Source organism: Anomaloglossus baeobatrachus, chromosome 9 (assembly GCF_048569485.1).
Source record: "Anomaloglossus baeobatrachus isolate aAnoBae1 chromosome 9, aAnoBae1.hap1, whole genome shotgun sequence".
NCBI lineage: Eukaryota > Metazoa > Chordata > Amphibia > Anura > Aromobatidae > Anomaloglossus > Anomaloglossus baeobatrachus.
The window spans coordinates 188,409,633-188,434,333 of NC_134361.1; the positions used below are offsets into that span (position 1 = coordinate 188,409,633).

General features: G+C 44.8%; 1 protein-coding gene across 1 annotated transcript in view; it reads left to right on the forward strand.

The window, feature by feature from the left end:
• Positions 1-24,701, forward strand: part of NEK6 (NIMA related kinase 6) — a 258,576-nt gene that overhangs the window by 136,399 nt on the left and 97,476 nt on the right. Inside the window, exon 3 of the mRNA XM_075322826.1 lies at positions 21,364-21,480. Within this exon, the coding sequence (XP_075178941.1) occupies positions 21,400-21,480 (81 nt within the window). The 5' untranslated portion in view covers positions 21,364-21,399. The remainder of the gene's footprint in view (positions 1-21,363; positions 21,481-24,701) is intronic.

The window sequence follows — 24,701 nt, forward strand, 5'->3', positions numbered from 1 at the left end:
TTTTTGCCAGGGGTTGTATATATCATACCATACAAAACAACTTGCAGCTAGGAAAGGACTAAACAAAATCATAAAATTAGCTACATTTAGTTAAGGTTTGATCCATTTTTTTGCACAAAATGAAAAAAATTTAGCAGTAGCATAAGGAAAGTGTCACACTATTCCTACTTTTCAACTACAGTGTTCCGTCCCCAATGGATAGTTGTTGGCTGAATGAGCGATCCGCTGGCAGCCATCTTTCCCAAGGCCTTCTTACATAGAAACTCTATGCTGTGCCGAGCGCGCTAGCAGCCATCTTTCCCAAGGCCTTCGTACGCAGGAACTCTGCTGTGCTCAGCGCCCCTGCAGCCATCCTTCTTAAGGCCTTCATGCACAGGAATTCTTTGTTGTGCCGAGTGCCCCTGCAGCCATCTATCCCAAGACCTTCGTACACAGGAACTCTCTGCTGTGCCGAGCGCGATAGCAGCCATTTTTCCCAAGGCCTTCATACACAGGAACTCTGCTGTGCCGAGCACCCCTGCAGCCATCCTTCTCAAGGCCTTCATGCACAGGAATTCTCTGTTGTGCCGAGTGCCCCTACAGCCATCTATCCCAAGGCCTTTGTACTCAGGACCTCTATGCTGTGCCAAGCACACCGGCAGCCATCTTTCCCAAGGCCTTTGTACACTGCCACTCTTTGTTGTTCCGAGCATGCTGGCAGCCATCCTTCCCAAAACCTTTGCACACAGGGATTCTGCACTCTGCTGTGCCGAGCACCCCAGCAGCCATCTTTCCCAAGGCCTTCTAACACCGCAACTCTTTGCTGTGCCGAGCGTGTCGGAAGCCATCTTTCCCAAAGCCTTTGTATACAGCAACTCTCTGATGAGCATCTCAGCAGCCATCTTTCTCATGGCTTTTGTACACAGGAACTCACTCCCATGCCGAGCATCCTGGCAGCCATCTTTCTCAAGGCCTTTGTACACAAGAACTCTCTACTGTGCCTAGCGCCCCTGCAGCCATCTTTTCCATGGTATTCATACACAGGAATTCTCTGCTGTGCCAAGCGCGGCGGCAGCCATCTTTCTCAAGGCCTTCGTACACAGGAACTCTCTGCTGTGCCGAGCGCTCCTGCATTCTCTATGGGAAAGACTTCTCTGCAGCCGCTTGTATCCCGCAAAACAAAAGAATCAACCTTTGGAAATCCAACATACAGTATTTTTCACTTTCCCGGCAGGGGATGAGTCTTGAGACCTGCATACACATTAGACCATTGGCCAATCCTTCTAATATTAGTGGGTTCTTCCGGCATTTTTTTAATTTGTATGATGGCTTATCTACTAAATGGATAAAAGTAATGTATGGTGAGGAAAAAAGCTATTCTCTCTTCCCGGAATGGTGTTACTCCTCTGCGTTTGGTTTTGCATCCTCCACCGGTCTACTGAAATTAACCTCCGGTAAGGTTCTTACCTAACCGCTGCAGCCAATCATTGGCCATTGATTAGCTGACACCTGTGCATTCCATTCTAGCCAGCTGCTTCTTCTCAGATGGAATATGATGGCTGCAGACAATCAGCGGACATGTGATGCCCCAAAGAGAAGTTGATCCTAGCAAGACTAATGGTGAACGCAGTATCAAGTGTGGAGGAGTGGTGACAGTTTGTGAAATTTCGTATAATCGTATTTTATTTTTTTTCTTAAAGGTAATCTGTCACCAGGTTTTTGCTACCTCATCTGAGTGCAGCATAATGTAGGAAAAGAGACTCTGAATCCAGTGATGTATCACTTAGTTTACTGAGTGCAGCAGTTGTGACATAGAGTTCATAGATGCAGCATAGCTCAGAAAGCTAACTCCGCCCTCATCACAGCTCCTATATAATAATAATAATTATTCATTTATATAGCTCGATTAATTCCACAGCGCTTTACATATATTGGCAGCTACATTGTCTATTGACATTGAGCTGCCCATCAGAGGAGGGAGCGTAGTCTGACAACTTGGCACGAGGCAATTAGTCCCAGCAATGATAAAACCTTCACTGTAAGTAAACAACAGCACACAGCCTGATAAGTGACACATCACTGAATTCAGTATTTTAGCCTCTACGTTTTGTCCTCAGATTACATAGTAAAAACTTGTTGACAGATTCCCTTTAAGCTAGGCCTAGGGGGCAACCCCTTTAAAACAATATTTAAAGAAATCAATAACCCTACACTGTCTACCGTCTCTTGCCTTTCTCATACCGAATTTGGTACACGTCGCCTCCTTACGTTAGTTGATGATATATAGTTTCCAGGACAAACTTTCCTTGACGTGTACTTAGGTGTGACACTTTAATGGAGCTCTCGACTTTATTCACAATACTTTTCTTTTGTACGAAGTTCAAATTGTTATTTGGAAGGGGAGAATCTATTCCTATAAATAAGTCTGTCCGTGTCATACAGAGTAATACGTAGTCATATTAATTGTCATTATGATCTACATTCCAGCGCGTGTAACCTGGATCTGAGTGTTAGCTGAGCTTCATAACTGAATTCATCAGTATGGTTCTTTTTTTCCTCCAATATTTTGACAAAAAAGAAACCAATCAAAATATGATGGTCCAAAATACATAAAGTAAATTTCACCGAGCAGTCCTTGGGTTTCTTCAGACCTTGATCTTGGATGATGGGGATTATCCGACCTGCTGTTGAATGAGAAATCAAAGCAAGTCCTAAAGGGTGATTTTATTCTATGCGTTTCGGGATTGTCCTGATGAAAGACTTTGACTCCGAAACGCGTTGAATAAAATCATCCTTTAGGACATGCTTTAAATGGAACCTGTCAGCAGATTTGGGGCCTATAAGCTGCAGCAACCACCAGTGGGCTCTTATATACGGCATTCTAACATGCTGTATATAAGAGCCCAGGCCGCTGTGTAGAACGTAAAAATGACTTTATAATACCCACCTAAACAGTCGGTGCAGTGCAGACTGGTCGAATAGGTTTATCCGTTCTCCAGTACCGGCGCCGCCTTTTTCGACCTTCTTTGTCCTCCTTCTTCCGAAGCCTGGGTGCATAACGTGTCCTACGTCATCCACATTAGCTGGCATTGAGGTCCTGTGCATGTGCACTTTGATCTGCCCTGAGTAGGACCTCAATGTCTGCTAGTGTGGATGACGTAGGGCACGTCAGGCACCCAGGCTTCAGAAGAAAGAGGACAAAGATGGCCAAAAGAGGAGACGCCGGTACTGGAGAATGGAGACACCCATCTGACCAGTCTGTACCTCTCCGCACCTTAGGTGAGTATTATGTAGTGATTTTTACGTTCTACACAGCAGTCTGGGCTCTTATATACAGCATGTTAGAATGCTGTATATAAGAGCTCACTGGTGGTGGCCGCAGCTTATAGGCCCCAAATCTGGAGACAGGTTCCCTTTAATTCCTCATTCAACAGCAGGTCAGATTTTGACCCTTACCATCCATTGTCAACTATTTGCATCTCCAGGGTCTGCAGCAGCCATTTTACGTGGACTAGTGGTTGTGTCTCACACAACCTGTCCAGGTAAGCAATTCACTTGTTTCTCACCCAGGTCACCCCACAGTTAAAATTCCGACTTGCAAAGTTTTGTCTCCTCAATCATTTTTCTTCAGACCTTGGCAGTTGTATATGAAAATGTATTCTAATTGGGAAGCATGCTACTCAGCGCATCTCCCTCTCTCCTTTGTAACTATGCGGTATGAAATGAAAGAACAGGGGATCCTAACCTGGCCCTCAAACTCGAGAACCTGGAGTGACCTTTATCTCAGAAGTAGGCTTGATGGTAGCCAGGTCTGAGCCCCCAGTGTGACACTGACTCCTGCCCAAGCCCTGATCTTACTCCCCATCTCCCCCACCTTTGGGGCGGGCCAGAAACACAGCAACAAAACCCTACAGAAATGACACAGACAAGGAAGAACGAAAACTCAAACACACTGCACTCAAACACAAAGGAGAGACAATATGTGTACAGGGGAATACATAAAAGAGAAGGAAGTAAACGCACAAGAGGGGGACTTCTACACCACTCAAAATCGCAACTACAGATCACCATAAAGAGGATCATTACTAAAACTAGAACCGGTGGAGAAATGCTGAAGTTATAATCTGCGCTAAGTTGTAAGATCCAGAATCTTCTATAGGAAGGAGATAGCTGTGATTGGTAATTAGCAACCTGAGCTCCTAACAGAGTTCCCCAGGTCAGCAGGAATTAACTCCTACAGGACTGAGGATCAGAGCACATGAAACAGCCGACGCCCAGCTCTGGCTAAATAACTAGGAGGCATCAGGTTGCCTGTCAGGCTCTGCAGTATGAACAGAGCCTGATGCCGCCGTGACACATAATAAGTCTGGATGTGAATGCCTCATGACAATATGTAGATGCCAAGCCACCACTTTGTTATTGCAGTTGGTGGGGGTCTCATGCATCGGACTGTCACTGATTATCATATACATGATAGTCCCGTCAATTTTTGTTTTCTAAGAAAACAATAGAGCAAATAAGTTTGTATCATTCCCTTTTATAATATAATAGTTTAAAAGTCTAGAATGTCATATATCTCTTTCTTTCTTCTTGAAGCATAGCATTGTGCATAGCCGCAGGAAAGACCTCCAGGTGCTTATTGTAAAAAAGAAAACGTGTACCCATTCATTTTTAAGACATGTCAAATCTAATGACATTCCTGTCTTAGTAAAAAAAAAAAAATTCTTCTTATAACAAAAATTGTGGAGAATCTTTTTCTTAGAACTCAATCTTTTGTTGTTCCTGTGTTGTTATTCCTAGAAATCTTTGAATTGATTGACAACTTTGTGGGGTGACCCTACTACTCATCCTTACACTGTCCAATCTATGCTGCCAGGGTCAGATTGTTTAGCAACACAACCCATTGACCAGGGGAATGGTAACACCCTGTTGACCTCTTTTATTCATACACTTTCTTGCAAGAAAATGGCAGCAATATTGGGCTAAAAAGTGACTTTTTTTGTTATTTTGGTGAAGAAAATACCTCAAAAAAAGACCCAAAATATAAGAAAAAGTAAACTATAACATATCAAAATCTGATAGGGGTTGTCAAATTTTCCTGTTTTACCTGCCAAATTGTTCAAAATGGTGGTTTAGATAAGTTCAAGTTGTGTGGCCAGCAGTCAGGCGTCAGTGCCGAAAATGGAGATGTACTGCCTGGCACTTTGTAGCTGAGTACTTTGATCCTCATCCAGGCTTCACACTACTCCAAACACCATGCCAATCAAGGAGGAGAGAAGCGGTCTGTGCTGATGTCCCATCAACATTGCAGTGTTTTGAAGGCACTGTACAATGTGATACGCCGGGACATCAACACTGGAATCCAGAGAAAACAATGGCGGAGTCGTGAAACCGTTAGGTGCAACTTGGAATCAGGAGGGCAAAACTAATAGAATACTTTTGGACACAATGCAAGATAAAACCATGACCTAGGATAACCTCTTTAATGGTTTACACTTCCATTGCTACTTACAAATAGCAAGTATGCATGTCACACCCCAATGATTGATTCAGTGGAAGTATACTTAAGTAATCACGACATTACACCAGGGTGGAGATTGCAGTGAAGCGATTCTTTTCTTCTTAACCAGAGAGATGTTTAATGATTAAAAAAGGTTTGATAGCTCCACTAAGTTGGTATAGGTTATATTTCTAATTTTTGGGACCATGTAGGATAGGGGTCCCCAACCTGTAGCTTGGGAGCCACACGTGGCTCGCAGGCCCATGATGTGTAGTTCATGGCTGACTTCCAGCTTGGTTCATAAGCATCAGGTCTAGAAAACGGCTATGAAGAACAGGTCTCCAGATGTTGACTTGTGTGCGTAGCCACACACAGAAGAGCAGATTTGAATAGGGGTAAGGAGGGAACCCATGGATCTCGGCATACTGCCTCTGTGGGATTTCTGTGGAAAAGCTCTGGCTGTCATTATACTGGTAATGGGTTCTCTGGGGGTCACTACTGTGAGGGAGGCTGCCTTTGGATGTGGATCGCGACTCTGTCTCAAAGCTGAATGTGGCTCTCATGGACAGAAAAGTTTACAACCTCTGATGTAGGAGAACTTGCAAAGTGATTAACTTTCAAGGATTATTCCCAAAACCATAATTTATCCTAATCCGTATATTATTTTCAGATCGTTGAGTATCCAACTACTGGGTCCCTCAGAGATCCTGAGATTGGACTCTGGAACCCTTGACTCTGTAGCCCCATCTTAGAGAAGGAGAGGTGTACATGCTCCATGTGTGCTCCATTCATGGTCCATGGAGCTTCTAGAATATGTTGAGCACTCTACTGGGGTATTTCTGGCAGTCGCATTGACAGTCAATAGAGTTGGTGGTCAAGCTCTTTTCAAGACATGGCTGGAGAGCCACATTCTCCGGGTCCCAGAGCCACAAAATCTCAATTGCTAGATGACCCAGTTGTCCTAATCCCACCAATCTGCAAATTATTCCCAAGTTATTCATGTACTATTAATTTATGAGAAAAATTAAAATTATGGGTTTTAATGTAATTATATCTATAGCACGGTCTTCTCTCGGCGACGTCTTGTAGCGTTCCATATAATGTTTGGTGTCAAGGTTAAATGTCGACTCTATGGAGATTGTGACACCACTTCATTAAGAATGACACCACTTCACTTCAGAACAAGCTTCTCGTCTAGAGCAGAACTTCTGATGAGCAATGATTGAAGGCGTAGAATGCACTCTCGGATAAGAGACATCTTTGTACTCTTTGAAAACAAAAGGACGTCTCTTTACTGCTCAGACACTCTAGAAAGGACCGGCAAAATGCCCTTTTATACAAAGCAGTAGTCATACTCCCTCAAGTGCTTACGATACTGTGGTTGAGGTAATTGGTTTGTTGACCATGAGAACATCCAGTGAGTCATCTTCTATAACAATTTCACATCCACGTGTCAATTTTTGGTCTTCTCTGCTGCACTTCACCCATGCTACAAGATCATGTTCCAAAAAAAAGCTATAGGTATGTGTAAAATAAGGCATAGATTTTACATGTACTGATATTTTTATTTGTAAAGCTTATACTTTTATGGAATATGACTTTGGCATGGGACAACATATGTATCCAATACTGACCAGTAGCAGCATGATTTTTCCCCAAATGAGATAACTTACAATTCCAGTGGTAAAGTAAATTTGGCCAGTAGATATTTCATGATTTTGATTTGATAAAAGCCTACGTTCAGACTGACCAAAGCTTAGTACAGATATATTTTCTATACTCCTAGGGTTCTGAGACCCTGGTATGGTGGCTAGGTCAATTTCTGGTCACTGTACAGGAGCCCTGAGAACCTACCTCAAGGTTTCCGTGACTCTCTTCATCTGATTAGACTGCCTTTGCATCAATTAGGATGTTTCGCCACTATTGTTAATTAAAACAAGAGTAGTGCATGTTGGGAGAGAGGAAACGATTCTTAGGACTTTCAGGTCACCTGGTGTGGTGGATCCTTCAAGCCCAAGGATCTGGGGGGAACATGGACGTCGGGGCAGAAGACGGGTGAGACATCCTGGAAATGGGGTGTAGAAGCAAGGGAGGCCACAGGCAGACAGGAGCCTGGAAGTAGGTAGTAAAAGCTGCAGGCTGACCGAGAACACGAAGCAGGTAGCAGAAACACTGTAGACCAGGCAGACAGGAGACTGGGAAGCAGGTAACACAAGCACTGGAGACCACAGGAGGACAGGGGACCGGGAAGCAGGTAGTAGAAGCACTGGAAACCACAGGCAGACAGGAGATGGAAAGCAGGTAGTAGGAGCACTGGAGGCCGCAGCTGGACAGCAGACTGGGAATCAGGTAGTAGAAGTACTGGAGACCACAGGCTGACAGAGATCCGGAAGCAAGTAGTAGCAATACTGGAGACTGCAGGTAAGGAGGAGACTGGGAAACCAGTAGTAGAAGCACTGGAGCCCGCAGGTAAAGAGGTGACTGGGAAGCAGGAAGTAGAAGCACTGGAGGCCGCAGGCTGACAAAGACTGGAAAAAAGGTAGTAGAAGCACTGGAGACAGGAGTCTGGAATGCAAGTAGTAGAAGCACTAGAGGCCGCACGCGGACATGAGACCGGGAAGCAGGTAGTGGAAGCACTGGACACCACAGGCTGACAGGGATCTGGAAGCAGTTAGTAGAAACACTGGAGGCCGCAGGTCGAGAGGTGACCGGGAAGCAGGTAGTAGAAGCACTGGAGATAGGACTCTGGGGTGCAAGTAGTAGAAGCACTAGAAACCGCACGTGGACTTGAGACTGGGAAGCAGGTAGTAGAAGCATTGGAAGCCACAGGTAGACAGGAGACCTGGAAGCAAGTAGTAGAAACACTGGAGATAGAAGTCTGGGATGCAAGTAGCAGAAGAACTAGAAGCCGCACATGACATGAGAGCGGCAAGCAGGTAGTGGAAGCACCGGAGGCTGCAGCCGGACAGCAGGCTGTGAAGTAGATAGTAGAAGCACTGGAGGCTGCGCTTGGACAGGAGATTGTGAAGCAGGTAGGAGAAGCACTGAAGGCTGCAGATGGTCAGGAACACTAAAAGTCTTAATACCAAGACACAGGTTGCTATCTTAGGAAGCATTATATAGGCCCAGGCAGGCGATCGTATGGGAGCACACCAGGCCACTTGCAAAGCTGACGTGGAGCACAGCAGAGCTCAGTGGAGAAGTGGGTAGCAAAGTCAGGATCTGGGACAGTTGTGCAACATCAGGACTTCCATCCAGTGGTGAATCAATCCACACCTACTCTACCGTGGGCAGTGGTGGAGGGGAGAGTATTGTATCTGCCAGGAAAAATGGACAGCACCATAGCAAGAATGTAACATATTTAAGTCAAGCTGAGCCAATATCATTCCAGAGAAGGTCAGAACAAATTTCATGACGTAGTTGACACCAAACTTTAAAGCCTAGCAATCAGAATAAATCCAACAATCGCGTATCCTCATGTACATATATATTAATCATAATGTCTGAGGACATATCTTTCATATGTACCATCCGGACCATCCATGGTGTCATCAGACCTCTTTACCCCCTTGCTCATTATTTGCTCTCAGATTTATAGTTGGACGTGGTCTGACTGGACCTTTCCCGGTAGTAGAGCTGTCCACCTTTACCCATGCATGGCTGAATCTGCTTGAATTGACTTCTCGAGCAGACGTTGAAGTATACGGCAGCTGAAATCCTAATTCTTTTTCTGTTTTGCAATCCGATGTGTGCTAATGCTTTTCTCTGAAGTGTTGGTTCTTGGCAGTAAGCTGTCGTTTCCTAATGTTGTGCACGGTCCTGCTTGTTGTGTCTGTGATGTAGCTCCGACTCATAAAGGAGGAGATGTTACATGCCGTGTGTCATGTTTACTTGGGGGATGAATTACATTTAAGCAATGCTGGATCACGTGTCTGTCTGGAAGTGTTTAGGGACATGTAGCCGCAATCTCTGAGGATGTCGTAGCTGGAAGTAGCTCCCCGTGCCAGGCCACTTGATGTTAAAAGCATAGATATACAATGGTGCTTGAAAGTTTGTGAACTTTTTAGAATTTGACTTTTTTGCATTAAGTTGACTTTTAACTACCATAAATTTGCATCTTCACGTAATTGTTGTATCGTCAAGGAGGAATTTTAGCTCATTACTCTCTATAAAACAGCTTCAACTCTTTAATGTTGGTGGATTTTCTCCCATGAACTCACTCCAATTCATTTCTATTGGATTAGTGTCAAGTCTAGTAGAAAAATAAATTGTTGAACTGTTATGCAAATGAGGCACAAGTGCAGTGAGCGAGCGCTGCACTTACTGCTCAGCTGCCTCTCTTCCTTATTCTCACGGCCCTCTGCCTGCCTCCTGTCAATGATTGACAGTGCACTCTTCTTTTCAGCCTCTCCTGCCCAAGATCTAGTGCAGGCGGCATCTTTCCCCAGGTGCATATATCATAAGATCCATTGTCTGGCATGATCTTTATAGTAAAGCCTTGTGCTCACGGTGCAGTTTTTGATGCATTTTTTATGCCATTTGTGGCCCAAATCTGCATGTTTAACCTTTTGCCAGCAAAGTCAATGAGAATTCTCAAGTGCTGTGCACACGATGCCTATTTTTTCCTTGCAGTTTTGGGTTCAGAAAAAAAATCTGCAGCATATCAATTATTGGTGCATTTTTTTCCTGCATTTGTTAGCCATTCCACCCATTCCAAGAAAATGCATGGCAAAAAAAAACGCACCACAAAATGCAACAGTTTCTTCCAATGAATAAAAGCTGACTGCTTGCATTCAAGGCCTGTATAGGAATGTAACTCTATCACCAGCAAACACCATGGGGAAATGTAGGTATTTAAGGACACAAGGGGAAGTGATGATGATTAACAACTGAAGGATGAGGATACTCATGGGGTCCTAAAAGGAAAGGGATTAACCCCAAGCAGAGAAGATACATAGGATACTATTTACACCACAACAGTAAGGGGGGTACTTCTCCCACAGCGAGATCGCTGCTGAGTCACAGGTTTTGGGATGTACCAGTGACCTCATCAGCGATCTCGCTGTGTGTGACACTAAGCAGCGACCTGGCCCCTGCTGTGAGATCGCTGCTCGTTACACACAGTGCTGGTTCATTTTTTGCTTGATGGTCTCCCGCTGTGCAACACACATCGGCGTGTTTGACGGCGGGAGACCAACGAGCACCGACTCTGTGTAAGCAGCGTACGCTAGTAACTAGGGTAAATATCGGGTAACTAAGAAAAGCGTTTTGTTTGGTTTCCCGATATTTGCCCTGGTTACCAGCGTACATCGCTTACAGGATGCCTGCGCTGGCTCCCTGCACATGTAGTCAGGGTAAATATCAGGTAACTAAGCAAAGCGCTTTGCTTAGTAACCCGATGTGTACCCTAGCTACATATACAAGGAGCCAGCGTGGGCAGCCTGTAAGCGGTGTACGCTGGTAACCAGGGTAAATATCGGGTAACTAAGCAAAGCGCTTTGCTTAGTAACCCGATGTGTACACTAGGTACGTGTGCAGGGAGTCAGCACTATGCGGTGTACGCTGGTAACCAGGGTAAATATCGGGTAACTAAGCAAAGTGCTTTGCTTAATTACTTGTTATTTACCCTGGTTACCAAGCGCAGGGTCGCTGGTGGCTGGTCGCTGGTAAGATCTGCCCGATTGACAGCTCACCAGTGACCATGTGGCAATGCACCAGCGATCCTGACCAGTTCATATCGTGGTTGGAATCGCTGGTATGTCGTTTAGTGAGATGGTACCCCAAGAATAGAAAGTCAGAGAGCAGTTTGTGCAGCCAAACATTGCGACCTTCTACAGCTGGACACCGCAGCACTGTCTGTCAACCATGACATCCAGTTTCTAACTTAGAATAAAAAAAAAATGAATACTCAATGCTGGTGTGATTCATTCACTTTCAGACAGCACACTCTGTTTATTTTAATATAGGTTAACATAAGAAAATACTTTCTTCAGTCCTTTTACTCCCACCCTGCTGAGAATACAATATTGAGCGTTTTTAGAGAAAATAACTTGAAAGAAATAATATGCTGTGTGGGTACAGAGACTAAATACTTCAGTGTGTAAATCTGAGTTTTTAACTTAGGATGTAGATATAATGCGCAATGCTGGGATAAGATTCATTCACTTTGACTGCATACTTTATTTTAATAGGGGTTAGAATTGGAAAATCCTTCAGTCCTTTACTTCCACCCTGCTGAGACAGCAACATTGAGCGATATAGCCAAAATGACTTGAAAATCATGCAATTATAGGCTGAATGTGTATAAAGACCTTGGATTTGAAATGTAGTATCTGCTGTGTGAGGGGAAGAATGATAGTCATGGCTGAAAGTGTTGGCACCCTTGAAATTGTTCTAGAAAAGGAAACTCCTCTCCCAGAAAATTATTGCAATTGCACATTTTGTTTTTTTTATATATATATATATATATATATATATATATATATATATATATATATTTTTATATATATATATCTTTTTCCTTTGTGTATTGGAACAACACAGAAAAACTGCAGACAAAAGGCAAATAGAACATAATTTCACACAAAACAACAAAAGTGTTGGCACCTTTCCAAAATTGTGGGTATACATCTTTGTTTCAAGAAGCATGTGATGCTCATTCAAACTCTCTTGTGGCAAGTAGCAGGTGTGGGCAATATGAAAATCACTTCTGCAACCAGATAAAAAGGGGAGAAGTTGACTGAATCTTTTCATTGTGTGTCTGTGTGTGCCACATTAAGCATAAAGAGCAGAAAGAGGAGAAAAGAACTGTCTTAACACTTGAGAACCAAAAATGTTAAAGATATGAAGAATCTCAAGATTACAAGTCTATCTCCAGATATATTGATATTCTTTTGTCTTCAGTGCGCAACATAATGAAGAGAACTGTCTTAAGGCAAGATTACAAGTCCATCTCCAGAGATAGGGTACCTTCACACTTAGCGATGCAGCAGCGTTCCGACCAGCGATCTGACCTGGTCAGGATCGCTGCTGCATCGCTACATGGTCGCTGGTGAGCTGTCAAACAGGCAGATCTCACCAGCGACCAGTGAACAGCCCCCAGCCAGCAGCGACGTGCAAGCGACGCTGCGCTTGCACGGAGCCGCCGTCTGGAAGCTGCGGAGACTGGTAACTAAGGTAAACATCGGGTATGGTTACCCGATGTTTACATTAGTTACCAGTGTGAGCAGGGAGCCGCGCACACTGAGCGCTGGCTCCTTGCTCTCCTAGCTACAGTACACATCGGGTTAATTAACCCGATGTGTAATGCAGCTACATGTGCAGAGAGCAGGGAGCCGCGCACACTGCTTAGCGCTGGCTCCTTGCTCTCCTAGCTGCTGTACACATCGGGTTAATTAACCCGATGTGTACAGCAGCTACATGTGCAGAGAGCCGGAGCCGGCAGCACAGGCAGAGTGAGAGCTGCAGAGGCTGGTAACTAAGGTAAATATCGGGTAACCACCTTGGTTACCCGATGTTTATCTTGGATACAGCTTACCTCAGCTGTCAGACGCCGGCTCCTGCTCCCTGCTCGCTTCATTTGTCGCTCTCTTGCTGTCACACACAGCGATCTGTGTGTCACAGCAGGAGAGCGGCTTTGAAGAAAACGAACCAGGGCTGTGTGTAACGAGCAGCGATCTCGCAGCAGGGGCCAGATCGCTGCTCATTGTCACACACAGCGAGATCGCTAATGAGGTCACTGCTGCGTCACAAAAAGCGTGACTCAGCAGCGATCTCGGCAGCGAGCTCGCTGTGTGTGAAGCACCCCATATTGATGTTCCTTTGTCTTCAGTGTGCAACATAATCATGACATTTACCACCCATGGCACTGTAGATAATCTCCATGGACGTAGATGACAAAGAAAAATGATGAAAGGTTGCAACACTGTATAGTCCAGATGGTATATAAGCAGCCACAATCAAGTTCCAAAGAAATTCAAGCTGTCCTCTAGGCTCAGGGTGCATCAGTGTCAGCGCAAACTCTCTGCCACATTTTAATGAAATGCTATGGAGGAGACCTAGGAGGACCCCACTGCTGACACAGAGACATAAAAAAGCTAGAGAATAGTTTGCCAAAATATACTTGAGTAACCAAAATCCTTCTGGGAAAGCGTCTTGTGGACAGATGAGACCAAGATAAAGCTTTTTGGTAAAGCACATCATTCTACGGTTTACCAAAAATGGAATGAGGCCTACAAAGAAAAGAACACAGGACCTACAGTCACATATGGTGGAGGTTCAAAGATGTATTTGGGTTGTTTTGCTGCCTCTGGCGCTGGGTGCCTTGACTTTATGCAAGGCACCATGAAATCTGAAGATTACCAAAGGATTTTGGGTGGCAATGTAGTGCCCAGTGTCAGAAAGCTGGGTCTGCGTCTAAGTCATGGGTCTTCCAACAGAACAATGACCCCAAACATACTTCAAGAAGCCTCCAGAAATTAATGGAAACAAGCACTGGAGAGTTCTGATGTGGCAGCAATGAGTCCGGATCTAAATACCATTGAGAAATCTTAAAATTGCCGTTGGGAGAAGAGAAGACGTCTTCAAATATGAGAGACCTGGAGCAGTTTATAAGGAAGAGTCCGAAATTCCAAGGGAGAGGAGTAAGAAGCTTGTTGATGGTTATAGGGAGAGATTTGATTGCAGTTATTTATTCCAAAGGGTGGGCAACCAAATATTAAGTTGAGGGTGCCAATAATTTTGTCCGGCCCAATTTTGGGGTTTTGTGTGAAATTATGTCCAATTTGGAAAGTTTTTGTGTCACATCTAGTTGATCTTTGAATAAAAGACTCCAGAAGACTACTGTAAATTAGGGTGTGTACACTTTAAGGAAGTGCAGCCATTCACGATCAGTGAGGGCAGCGTGAATCATAGTAGTGCGTATGTCCTGGAAGACTCATTACATTCTTAAATGTAGAAAGCTGAAAATGAGACCGGGCAGACAATGCGCCAAATTTATCACAGTTCTGCGCAGTGTAATAGATTTAGCACATCTTACTCAACATGTTATATACTATTTTTTTTCCTTACGTAACCTCTTGGGAGTCTTAACTTCACACCAAAAACTTTTAGACACTTTTCATACAGTAACTTTTGTATTCTGCTAAAACACCATACGCTATATAGTGCTTGTGTGAACAGAGACTTGGTGGTTAAAGGTATGACAAAATTAAAGGGAACGTATCAGCAGGTTTTTGCTATGTAATGCAAGAATAGCATGATATAGGGGATGAAACCTTGATTCCAGCGATGTGTCACTTACCGAGCTGTGTGCTCCTGTTTCAATAAAATCAGTGTTTTATTAGCAGGAGATTATCCTACAGGACTAGGTATATCGTGCCTCCTAGTCCAACCCTTCCCACACCACTGAGCAGCAGCTTTGTGTATATAACTCTGCCCACACCGCTGATCAGCAGCTTTCTGTGTATAATCCCACCCACACCGCTGATCAGCAGATTTCTGTGTATAATCCCACCCACACCGCTGATCAGCAGATTTCTGTGTATAATCCCACCCACACCGCTGATCAGCAGCTTTCTGTGTATAACCCCACCCACACCGCTGATCAGCAGCTTTCTGTGTATAACCCCCCACACTGCTGATCAGCAGCTTTCTGTGTATAACCCCACCCACACCGCTGATTAGCAGCTTTCTGTGTATAACCCTACTGATCAGCAGATTTCTGTGTATAACCCCACCCACACCACTGATCAGCAGCTTTCTGTGTATAACCCTACTGATCAGCAGATTTCTGTGTATAACCCCACCCACACCACTGATCAGCAGCTTTCTGTGTATAACCCTACTGATCAGCAGATTTCTGTGTATAACCCCACCCACACCACTGATCAGCAGCTTTCTGTGTATAACCCTACTGATCAGCAGATTTCTGTGTATAACCCCACCCACACCACTGATCAGCAGCTTTCTGTGTATAACCCTACTGATCAGCAGATTTCTGTGTATGACCCCCCACACTGCTGATCAGCAGCTTTATGTATATAACCCCCCCACACTGCTGATCAGCAGCTTTCTGTGTATAACCCCACCCACACCGCTGATCAGCAGCTTTCTGTCAATATACAGTGTACAGAATGCTGTCAATCACTGGTGTGGGTGGGGTTATATACAGAAAGCTGGCAATCAGTGGTTGTGGAAAGATCACACACAGAAAGCTGCCAATCAGTGGTGTAGGTGGGGTTATACACAGAAAGCTGCCGCCAATCAGTGGTGTAGGCGAGGGTTATACCCAGAAAGCTGCCTATTAGTGGTGTGGGCGAAGTTATACAGAGCTCAGCATTCAGAGCTCTGCTAGATATCCAGCAGAGAAAACTGTGATTACATCACAACTGCTGCACCCAGTAAACTAAGTGACACATCACTGGAATCAGAGTTTCAGCCCCTACACTATGCTGCTGTCAGATTACATAGCAAAAACCTGCTGACAGATTCCCTTTAATCCTTTTCTTTGCCTTTAGAACTTAGTCAAAATGATCTTTCTGTACCGAAGGTTTTTTAGTGCTCGTCTGCATTAATATACACCTGTGTGTATATAATATTAGCACAGTGTATATGGGTGACTAGAGGAATGTTTGTTTTTTCGTGAGAAGATATATTTACTTTTTCTATTTTTATACCAGTTGTTGATAAAAAGGTTTTGTATTGTTACCTGCACTTGTTTTTTTTTTTTTTCTTTTTGCTCTTCGACGTTCAAAGGAAAAACTTTCAAAGTAAATATCAGAGTGACATTTTCATGAATGTTTACCATAGTCTGAAAAAAAAAACATTGTCTATCCTGCATCCACCATTGAAAAATGATTTATTTATTTTTAATTCTTTAAAAAGTGTTTTTTTTATTTCATTCTTAAGCAAAAAAATACAATAGTTGATTAGCGGTTCCTCTTGAATTTTCCTTTTCAACTTGGACCCGCCGAACGTATCGGGGTTCACAAAGATTTTGTTTTCAATGCACATTTGCACTTTTGTATGTTAATTTCTCTCTGCTAAGGCGATTAACGGCCCTGCTAAAATATACAGATTTAGAGTAGAGAAAAATGTAATCATGTTGTCGCCTGTTACAAGTGGAAGAAAATGTAGTCACCAGGTTAATGCTGCAGTGTAAAGTAAGAGGCGTACAATATCGTATGTTCATGTCTTGAAAATTCTAGGCAACGGTATGGTTCTTTGCTCCATAAGGATTGTGTCCAATGTTAAGGAATGTTCCACTGTTTTTATATTGGAGACCTATCTTGTGGACAGGTCATCAATATCAGATTGTTGGGGGTCCGGCGCTGGCACCCCTGCCGAACAGCTGTTTTCGTTGCCAATGACGGACAGATGTTAGAAGTTGTGGCGGTTGGCTGTTTAGTGGCCAGGTAAAACACCTATACGAATGATAGAATAGGGGTGCATGTGGGGTGCATGTGGACTAGATGTGGAATATATGTTGGGTAGATGTGGGGTGAATATGGAGTAGATGTTGGGTAGATGTGTGGAGTGGATGTGGAGTAGATGGGGTTGGATGTGGAGTAGGTGGGGGGTGGATGTGGAGTAGGTGGGGGGTGGATGTGAAGTAGGTGGGGGTGGATGTGAAGTAGGTGGGGGGTGGATGTGGAGTAGGTGGGGGGTGGATATGGAGTAGGTGGGGTGTGGATGTGGAGTAGGTGGGGTGTGGATGTGGAGTAGGTGGGGTGTGGATGTGGGGGGTGGATGTGGAGTAGGTGGGGGGTGGATGTGGAGTAGATGGGGGTGAATGGGGAGTAGATGGGGGTGAATGGGGAGTAGATGGGGGTGAATGGGGAGTAGATGGGGGTGAATGGGGAGTAGATGGGGTGAATGGGGAGTAGATGGGGTTGGATGTGGAGTAGATGGGGTTGGATGTAGAGTAGATGTGGGGTGGATGTGGAGTAGATGTGGGGTGGATGTGGAGTAGGTGTGGGGTGGATGTGGAGTAGATGGGGGTGAATGTGGAGTAGATGGGGGATGATTGTGGAGTAGATGGGGGGTGGATGTGGAGTAGATGGGGGGTGGATGTGGAGTAGATGGGGGTGAATGTAAGGTAGATGGGGGGGTGGATGTGGGGTTGATAGGGGGGTGGATGTGGGGTAGATGGGGGGTGGATGTGGAGTAAATGGGGGGGTGGATGTGGAGTAGATAGGGGGTGGATGTGGAGTAGATGGGGGGTGGATGTGGAGTAGATGGGGGTGAATCTAAGGTAGATGGGGGGGTGGATGTGGGGTAGATGGGGGGTGGATGTGGAGTAGATGGGGAGGTGGATGTGGAGTAGATGGGGGTGAATGTGGAGTAGATGGGGGATGATTGTGGAGTAGATGGGGGATGATTGTGGAGTAGATGGGGGGTGGATGTGGAGTAGATGGGGAGGTGGATGTGGAGTAGATGGGGAGGTGGATGTGGAGTAGATGGGGGGTGGATGTGGAGTAGATGGGGGTGAATGTAAGGTAGATGGGGGGTGGATGTGGGGTTGATGGGGGGGTGGATGTGGGGTAGATGGGGGGTGGATGTGGAGTAGATGGGGAGGTGGATGTGGAGTAGATGGGGGGTGGATGTGGAGTAGATGGGGGTGAATGTAAGGTAGATGGGGGGGTGGATGTGGGGTAGATGGGGGGTGGATGTGGAGTAGATGGGGGGTGGATGTGGAGTAGATGGGGGGGTGGATGTGGAGTAGATGGGGGGGTGGATGTGGAGTAGATGGGGAGGTGGATGTGGAGTAGATGGGGAGGTGGATGTGGAGTAGATGGGGAGGTGGATGTGGAGTAGATGGGGGGGTGGATGTGGAGTAGATGGGGAGGTGGATGTGGAGTAGATGGGGCGGTGGATGTGGAGTGGATGTGGAGTAGGTTTACGGGTGGATGTGGAGTAGGTTTACGGGTGGATGTGGAGTAGGTTTACGGGTGGATGTGGAGTAGGTTTACGGGTGGATGTGGAGTAGGTTTACGGGTGGATGGGGAGTTGGTTTACGGGTGGATGGGGAGTAGGTTTACGGGTGGATGTGGAGTAGGTTTACGGGTGGATGTGGAGTAGGTTTACGGGTGGATGTGGAGTAGGTTTACGGGTGGATGTGGAGTAGGTTTATGGGTGGATGTGGAGTAGGTTTATGGGTGGATGTGGAGTAGGTTTAGGGTGGATGTGGAGTAGGTTTATGGGTGGATGTGGAGTAGGTTTATGGGTGGATGTGGAGTAGATTTAGGGTGGATGTGGAGTAGGTTTAGGGTGGATGTGGAATAGGTGGAGGGTGGATGTGGAGTAGATTTGGATGTGAAGTAGATGTGAGGTAGATGGCAGTAGATGGTGGTGGATTTGGAGTAGATGGTGGTGGATTTGGAGTAGATGGTGGTGGATTTGGAGTAGATGTGGGTAAATATGCGTTAGATGTGGTACCCAGCTATGGCTACTATACAGTGGATGGAGCCATGCTGTTCACTGAGAGTCCCACTTATGTACTATTTAGTAGGGTGGCACGCCGTCGATTTACTGATGAACAAGCAAATCACTTTTATTTCGGTCAATTATGTCATTTATGGCAACATGATGTTGGGTAGATGTGGAGTGGATGTGGAGTAGATCTGGATGTGGAGTAGATGTGAGGTAGATGGGGGGGTGAATGTGGAGTACATGAGGGTTGGATGTGTGAGGTGGATGTGTGGGGTAGATGTGCGGTATATATGGTACCCAGCCACGGCTACTATATAGTGGATGAAGCCGTCGATTTACTGATGAACAAGCAAATCACTCTTAATTCGGTCAAATGGGTCATTTATGACAACATAAAAATCATCACAGGGCAGTTTGCGCTGGGGATAACAGTATGGGGACAAAACACACTGGTCAACATTTCTCCTGATCTCATCAACACTCGTCAGCGCTGTGTAAACAGACCAGTAAAGTAGCTCCAATCAACTTGTATATAGTCGTTCCGGCCCATGTGAAGGCTTCCCATACAGAGTGACAATTTTCTTTCGTCCATGTATCTGTAGAGAAGGCATCAATCACTGTAGTGAGTGAAGTAAACAGGACTTGTCCCCGGAGTTGTCGGGACTTTCTAATCCTAGTCATTTTAAATACATGTTCCCTGGTCAGTACCTTCCTATATGAGCTGTGAAGAAGAACGGCAGATCTATGCCCTGGGCAAATCCTTCTACGAAAAAACAATTGCCACAAGAGATTCAGTTTGGTTAGTCGCGCCAAGGAATCCAGTCGCAGAAATGAAGACCAGCTACTATGGTGGACCGGACCCTGTGGCAGCTGGTCTTCATTTCTGCGGCTGGAGTACTTGGTGCGGCATTCTGTCCTCCTCCCGTGCTCACGTTATGTCATGACCTTTGTCGGATCACAACGTTTTGGTGTCCTGAGCCCAGTTAGTGGTGTCCAGGATTCCAGGAGCATTAGTGAGTACCGGCTGCAGCGGAGCATCGGACTGGACCCCAGGTCAATGCGGCATGAATCGAATCGCTCGTCTCTACTAACAACCCATTTATGGTTAAAAATGCTGGAAGACAGTAAGCGCAAATAGGGTCTTAAGGGTGTTTTACACGAGACGATCTATCGTGCGATAAATCGTCGGGGTCACGGTCTTTGTGACGCACATCTGGCATCGCTTGCGACGTCGGGCTGTGTGACACCTCCGAGCGACGCAGTATCGCTCACAAATCGTGAGCCGTGTACTCGTCGCTCGGTTTCATAATCTCGTTTAATTAAAATGGCGCCGGTTGCTCATCGTTCCCGGGGTAGCACACGCCGCTCCGTGTGACACCCCGGGAACGATGAACAGCAGCTTACCTACGTCCCGCGGCACCCGCCGGCTATGCGGAAGGAAGGAGGTGGGTGGGATGTTTACGTCCCGCTCATCTTCACCCCTCCTCTTCTTATGGCCGGCCGCTGTGTGACGTCGCTGTGACGCCGAACGTCCCTCCCCCTTCAGGAAGAGGATGTTCGCTGCCCACAGCGACGCCGCACAGCAGGTAAGTGCGTGTGACGGGGGTTAAGGATTTTGTGCACCACAGGCAACTAATTGCCCGTGATGCACAAACGACAGGGGTGGGTACGATTGATCGTGAAATTGCACGATAGATCGTACCGTGTAAAGCAGGCTTTATCCTAAAACACTGTCGGCACTGTGCTGTAAGGGTAGACTCGCCTGATGTGGTTGTGAGCGTAAAAACGGCACAGTTCAAATTTGGTGAGAAAAGGGTGAATAGATTGCGCTGTCGCAGAAAAGAGAATCCATGTAGAAGGAATGATTTTATTTGCGCGTTTCAAAGTCTTATGGCTTCTTCTTCAGGACAATCGTATACAATATGTATATGATTTTCCTGAGGAAGGAGCCATAAGGCTTGGAAACGCGTAAACAAATAAAATCCTTCTACATGGATCCTCTTTTTTTACGACTGCTCGGTCTATTCACCCTTTCCTCTCCAAATTTGAACAACAACCCGTTTCTGAAATTATTGGGGTTTTTTTTTCCAACTTGATCATTGGATTCGGTGTAAAGGATTATGTTGTTTTTCACTTGGTGATGATCCTCGTCAGTTTGTGCTTGCGCCGGGAAAGCCCTTCAGGATATCCTCATTGAGGCAATCCGAGAGAATGCGGAGAAACCAGTTTAGCAAAGTACAATACCTGTTAATAGTAGGTGATACTACCTGCAAAATGCCGCAACTCCCGACAACTGACGTGTCTACGGAAGGTCCAGATCTTCTAGGAATTCACGTTGACTTGTAGCATACCGGGGCGTTGTTATTCTTAGACACTTCACACAACTTATACTCTTAATTTAGGATTCCGAAAAGCTAAAGACTTGTTTTCTCTTCTTTTTTTTTCTCCCCCAGTCACATCAAACTGTATGTGTGAACTGGAATGTGGCCATGGACGGAAATCACTGCCTAGAAGATCAGAACAGTCCCCTCTGCAAAGTCCAAGGACAAGACTATCAGCACGATGGCCAAGTGAGTTCAATCGCTTTCTTCAGTGTCTTTTAAATCTTGCAGATTTCTTTCTAGCACATATAAGACGAAAAAAAAAAATTGAAAATCTTTTGTAATATGGCATTGAAGGGATCTAACAGGGGCCAGGTTTTCGGTGATTAGTGAACGGTCGTACAAACTCCTTGTTTTTTAAGAAAATGGGGTAATATCAAAATATTAAGACTTCTTATAATTGGTCTTAAGTGAGAAGTGAACGTCTTACTGGAAATAAGTGCGAATATCAAAGATCAGTTTCTAATATAATCTATAATTCCAATAATCAAACGTTCCTCTAGTTTTGGGGGGACACAAACGAATCTACGCCGGAAAAAGTGCCGAAAAAACACTCAACAGAATCTTCTTAATCAATAAAAAAAAGTCTTATTGTCCATATTTTTAGGCTTTCGAGTGTTTTTATAAACACATTATGTTTCCAAAAGCCCAAGAAGGCTAAAAAAAAAAAAAAAAAAAAATGACCTGGCCATTCTTCAGATGCGCAATACTTTACAGCAGAAGTCAATGGGGAGGCTGAAGTAATATGTAACAGATATGTGTAAAGATTAAAATTTTCATTTATTTAGGGCTAAAAAAAATAATTTTCTCATTAAAAATTCTTTCCATAACCTCTGCGTCTCACTGTCCTTCACTGAGCGTAGAATGACTCAACTGAGGATCTGTCAGTGAGCTCGTTCTGACAAAAGAGTCTGTAACTAGAGTTGAGCGGATCGGTTATAATCCGGGTCCGGCGGATCCGGATCGGGTTGCCGCAGAAGTCCGGATGCGATCCGGAATCCGCGTCCATGTAAATCAATGGGGAGGGAGAGAGGGAGAGAATATGAATGAATGAATGAATGAATGAATGAATCTCGGGTACTGGTCGGACTCGGATCAGGCTTTCAAACCGTGCAATATTTTGAATGAAGACCAATTGCAAAAATTATTTTTAGCTTGCAATATATGCAGCTATGCCCTTTTTCCCAGCCCCTTGTGAATGACGCGTCCTAGGTGATCTATACGGAATCCTACATTGTGCTCCTGCGCATGCACACTTTGATCTGCCCCGTCGAGAGGTCTTTGACTTTCCTCGCACCTGTGGATTACTGTACATTGACCTTTCCACGCACCTGTGCATTAGAGTACTTTGCTCTGCCCTCAGCCGGGCAGATCAAAGTGTGCATGTGCAAAAGCACAATGGCGGACTCTGTGTGGATGATGTCATGCACACAGAGCTAGGAAGTAGGACGGTGATCGCACAAGATAGAGGAGGCGCCGGACCCGATACCAGCGACGCACGTTGGACCGGACCGACCCCTAGATGAGTATAAAAAGGGTTTTTTATACATTCAATAGAGCAGTCTGGGCTCCTATATACAGTATTCTGGAAAGCTGTAAATATAAGGGCTCACTGGTGGTGGCTGCAGGTTATAACTGAAAACCCTGGTGACAGGTTCTCATTAATACGACTCTGTCACCAGTTTTTTGATCCCCTGATCTAAGAGTAACATGATTTTGTCCGAACAGAACAACAGGGTTAAAGGAAATTTCTCACCAGGTTTTTGCTCCATGATCTGAGATCAGCAAGATGTAGGGGCAGAGACCCTGATTCCAGTGATGTATCACTTACTGGGCTACTTCCTGAAGTTTTGATCTAAACTGTTTTCTCTGCTGCATATCTACCAGTTCTCTGAATGCTGATCTCTGTATAATCCCGCCCACACCACTGATTGGCTACTGTGTACACTGAAAGCTGCCAATCAGTGGTGGAGCGGGTTTGGACTACCTGGCACCAGGATTACTTGTCCTCTAATGATAATCTCCTGCTGATAAATCTTTTATCAAAACTACACTAAGCAGCTCAGTAAGTGACACATCACTGGAATCAGGGTCTCAGCCCCTACATTATGCATTTCTCAGATTACATAGCGCAAACCTGCTTACAGATTTCCTTTAATATATAAACTTTGACAAGTTTACACTAAATTTGTGGTTTAGATTTTATGGTTTTCTTGATTTTTATTCTCCAGATCTTCCAAGAACATTAGTCTGTATTTTCTGCTGTTTCTTCTGACGGGGGAGGATGGGAAATTATATGCGCAGAATATATTGTTTTAATCAAGGAGAAGGAGGCTTGTTATAGCCTGACAAGCCACGAGCCGGCATGGGCCCCGTCTATGGCTCCACAGCCCCTTTTCCCACTTTAGGCTGTATGAAAGCTCCATTACTTTAATTAGGTCTGATGGGTTGTGATAGGGAATGCTAATCTAGGTCATTGCATATGTAAATGTGCAGCTGTACTCTTGGAGCATGCCAAAGCGTATCAGCCGAGGTGTCCAGTCATCACCAGGCATCAAGCCCAGCATAGCGAGGATAACTGCTCTGAGCAGGCCGTCCTCAGGTCAGCGGGCTCCACTATAATCAGCGGGCTGTATCCTTCCAATTACTGCGTGACGACTATTAATGCACGGGCTCTATTCCGCTACTTGCACCCTGATTACACCCGCACCCAATCACCTCTCCTAAAGTCACCCAGTAAATATGTGAGAAAGAAAAGCATAAATATTATTTTCTTACTATAGTTATGTGTTATTACTATCATCAGACCACTTTCATCAAGCCGTGAAAATCATTTTTATAGGGCCTTCCAATAAAGAACAAGTATCACTTATCCAACAAAGGGGAAAAAAAAAAAGACAATGGCCCGATTCATTATTGGCGTTATTTTTATGTTTGTTTTTAAAGTCACTTTTTTTGTTTTGTATTGTATTCGTTGTCGTTTTTTTGTTTTGCACCAACATGACAACTTTCATGAAGCTTCTAAAGCTTCCTGAGAAAATCATTTTCATAGGGGGTCTTCCAACAAAGAACAAGTATCACTTATCCAACAAAGGGAAAAAAAAAAAGACAATGGCCCGATTCATTATTGGCGTTATTTTTATGTTTGTTTTTAAAGTCACTTTTTTTGTTTTGTATTGTATTCGTTGTCGTTTTTTTGTTTTGCACCAACATGACAACTTTCATGAAGCTTCTAAAGCTTCCTGAGAAAATCATTTTCATAGGGGGTCTTCCAACAAAGAACAAGTATCACTTATCCAGCGAAGGACAAAAAAAAAAGACAATGGCCCAATTCATCATTGGCGTTACTTTTATTTTATTTTTTAAGTCCCTTTTCTTGTCTTGTATTTTAATCATTGCCTTTTTTTGTT